The sequence below is a fragment of the Tripterygium wilfordii genome, chromosome 15, assembly GCF_013401445.1.
Source record: "Tripterygium wilfordii isolate XIE 37 chromosome 15, ASM1340144v1, whole genome shotgun sequence".
Classification (NCBI taxonomy): domain Eukaryota; kingdom Viridiplantae; phylum Streptophyta; class Magnoliopsida; order Celastrales; family Celastraceae; genus Tripterygium; species Tripterygium wilfordii.
The window spans coordinates 9,240,902-9,243,633 of NC_052246.1; the positions used below are offsets into that span (position 1 = coordinate 9,240,902).

A 2,732-nucleotide genomic window follows, 5' to 3' on the forward strand; every position below is an offset into this window, starting at 1 on the left:
ATCCGTAGCCCAAAACTCACATTTACTCAACTTAGCATATAATTGATTCTCCCTCAACATTTGCAACACTAACCTCAAGTGTTCCTCATGCTCCTCTACCGTCGGAGAATAAATCAAAATATCATCAATAAACACAACCACAAATCTATCCAAAAATGGACGAAGGACCCTTTGCATCAAATCCATAAACACCGCCGGAGCATTTGTAAACCCAAAGGGCATCACTAAAAACTCATAGTGCCCATATCGTGTCCTAAATGCCGTCTTTGAAATATCCTCATTTCTAATCCTCAATTGGTGGTACCCCGAACGTAAATCAATCTTAGAGAAATGCTTAGCACCTCTCAATTGATCAAACAAATCATTTATCCGTGGCAGCGGATACTTGTTCTTTACCGTAACCTTATTCAATTGCCGATAATCTATACACATCCTCAACGAGCCATCTTTCTTCTTTACAAACAATACTGGTGCTCCCCATGGAGACACACTTGGTCTAATAAACCCCAAGTCTTGTAACTCTTCCAACTGAGTCATTAACTCCTTCAATTCGGCCGGAGCCATTCGATATGGTGGAATCGAAATTGGCTTAACATTTGGATGCAATTCAATAGTAAAATCAATCTCCCTCTTCGGTGGTAATCCGGGTAATTCATCTGGAAATACATCCATGTACTCCTCTACCACACGGGTCGGAGTAGCTACATCACTCCTAGGTGCCGACGTAATCAAACTCGTGATCCTACAATTTTGATATGAAGGGTTGTCCATGAAGTGAGGACATGGAACACCCTTCGACCCGTGTAACTGTATCACCCCTCCTTCCGATACATTAAGAGTGACTTTCCTTTCCCAAAAGTCCATCAATGCATGATGTTTGGTTAACCAATCTACTCCAAGGATTACATCAAAATCCTTGAAGTCTAAGACATACAAATCAGCCTTTAGAGCTTCACTACCAAACCGGCACACACAATCAATAACTACACCCTCCAATGAGGTGAAATGCCCAAAAGGAGTGTCCACTGTAAACATTCGCCTCATTGGAGAGATTTTCAAACTCAATGCATGAGTAAGGGATGTAGAAATGAATGATGTCGTAGCTCCTGAATCAAATAACACCTTTGCCCAACAATTTGAAATGAGAAAGGTACCTCCAATGAAGTTAGGATGCTCAGATGTTTCATGGTGTCCTAATGCATATGCTCTTCCATGAGTCAATGCTGTCTGCTGCTTAGCCCCACCCCGCCCCCTTCCTCCTGACGGAACAGTAGAAGGAAGAGCTGGTGGTGGCAAACCTGGTGCCTGTGACTGCTCTGAAGCTCTGCCACCTCGTGGGCACTCATATTTCCTATGCCCAACCATACCACACCCATAACACCTGACTCCCATGATAGGGCACTGACTCTTCTTATGGCCCTCTTTGCCGCACTTGAAACACACAATCTTACCATCCCTTGGCCCCGAACCTTTGCCTTGATCAACCTTCTGGCCCCTTAAGCCTTGAAACTCAGTCCTTGGTTTCTTCTGACTACCTCCTCCACTACCACTAATTGTTGAAGCTTTGCGACCCTTCTGCACATCCCAATATTGGCGGAAGTTGCGCTCTCCTCGCTCTAACTCTAGTGCCATATCCACCGTCTCATCATAAGTTCACACCCTAGAAGCAATCACCATTCTGCCAATGCTCGGAAGTAGACCATCTCGGTATTTCTCAGCTTTGCTCTCATCATCTGGAGCATACTTCTTCCCATACTTGTACAACTCCTCATACTTCTTGGTATATTGTGACACTATCATCTCGGGTGTCTACACTAAATCAAGATACTGTTTGGCCTTATCCACCTGGAAAGACCGTGGCACGAACCGCTACGTGAATAGTAACTCAAAGGACACCCAAGTCAAATCATTCTTCCTTTGATCCAAGGAATCCCACCACTCAAAAGCTGCCCCCCTCAAATAATGTGAGATCAACATCATCCTCCTATTGTCCGGTATAGCTAAAGTCTCCAATCGCCTGCTCATCTGACGTAACCACTCCCCAGCTTCAAATCCCTCCCCCTTTCCAGAAAACTCCGGGGGATTTGTCTTACGCAGCTGCTCCATCTCATATAACTCTCATCCAGGTCTCGATACATCTCTATCCCCAATATCAACTCCTGAAATCTGCCCCTCAATGCGGTCCACCGGTGCCCTAACCATCTGAGTCTGTACTACCTGAGCTAGGGACCTCACTATCTCCACAATGTCCCTCATGGATGCTGGTGGCTCCTCAACAGTAGGAAGGGTCACCTGCACTCCTAGGGTCTCCCGCACCTGTCCTGGTGGAACAACCGTGGTCCTCGCATGTTGACCACTCCCTGTATGTGGCTCATCCTGTACAATCCCCTTCTCCCGTGCCCCTATATCCGAATCAGGTACTGACTCCTGCGTACTGGAAGTACGCCTAGTAGTACGTGTTGTCCTACCACCCCGGCCCTTAACTCGGCCTCTCGGTCTCCCTCGCCTGCCCTCGACACTAGGGGCCTCCGCAGTACGAGAAGATCGAGTCGTCCTGCGGGTATCCATCTGCATCACCACAGATAATGCAATTCAACAACAAACTCCAATAAGAGTTTATGGAGAAGAATACATACCGAATCAGTGGAGGTCGTGACATGGCCTGGAGACTCACTAACATACTATTTACACTTCTCTAGACCCATACACAGATCCTATATTTCGTAACCTGG

At 46.4% G+C, this 2,732-nt stretch overlaps 1 protein-coding gene across 1 annotated transcript; it reads right to left on the reverse strand.

Moving 5' to 3' along the window:
* Positions 1–712: 712 nt before the first annotated feature.
* On the reverse strand, positions 713–1,632 carry LOC119979847. Its single transcript, XM_038822473.1, has 3 exons — positions 1,155–1,632; positions 832–1,025; positions 713–742 (listed from the first exon to the last, which is right to left on the reverse strand). The coding sequence occupies exons 1-3, from the start codon at positions 1,630–1,632 to the stop codon at positions 713–715; spliced, it is 702 nt and encodes a 233-aa protein (XP_038678401.1).
* Positions 1,633–2,732: the final 1,100 nt, after the last annotated feature.

What these genes read in the sequence shown, in the direction of transcription:
- LOC119979847 (XM_038822473.1), bottom strand. Translation starts at nt 1,632, where the DNA reads ATGGCACTAGAGTTAGAGCGAGGAGAGCGCAACTTCCGCCAATATTGG. An exon ending in GCATCCTAACTTCATTGGAG is followed by an intron (nt 1,026 to 1,154) that starts GTACCTTTCTCA and finishes GAATGTTTACAG; the next exon opens with TGGACACTCCTTTTGGGCAT. An exon ending in AAAGGAAAGTCACTCTTAAT is followed by an intron (nt 743 to 831) that starts GTATCGGAAGGA and finishes TCAAAATTGTAG; the next exon opens with GATCACGAGTTTGATTACGT.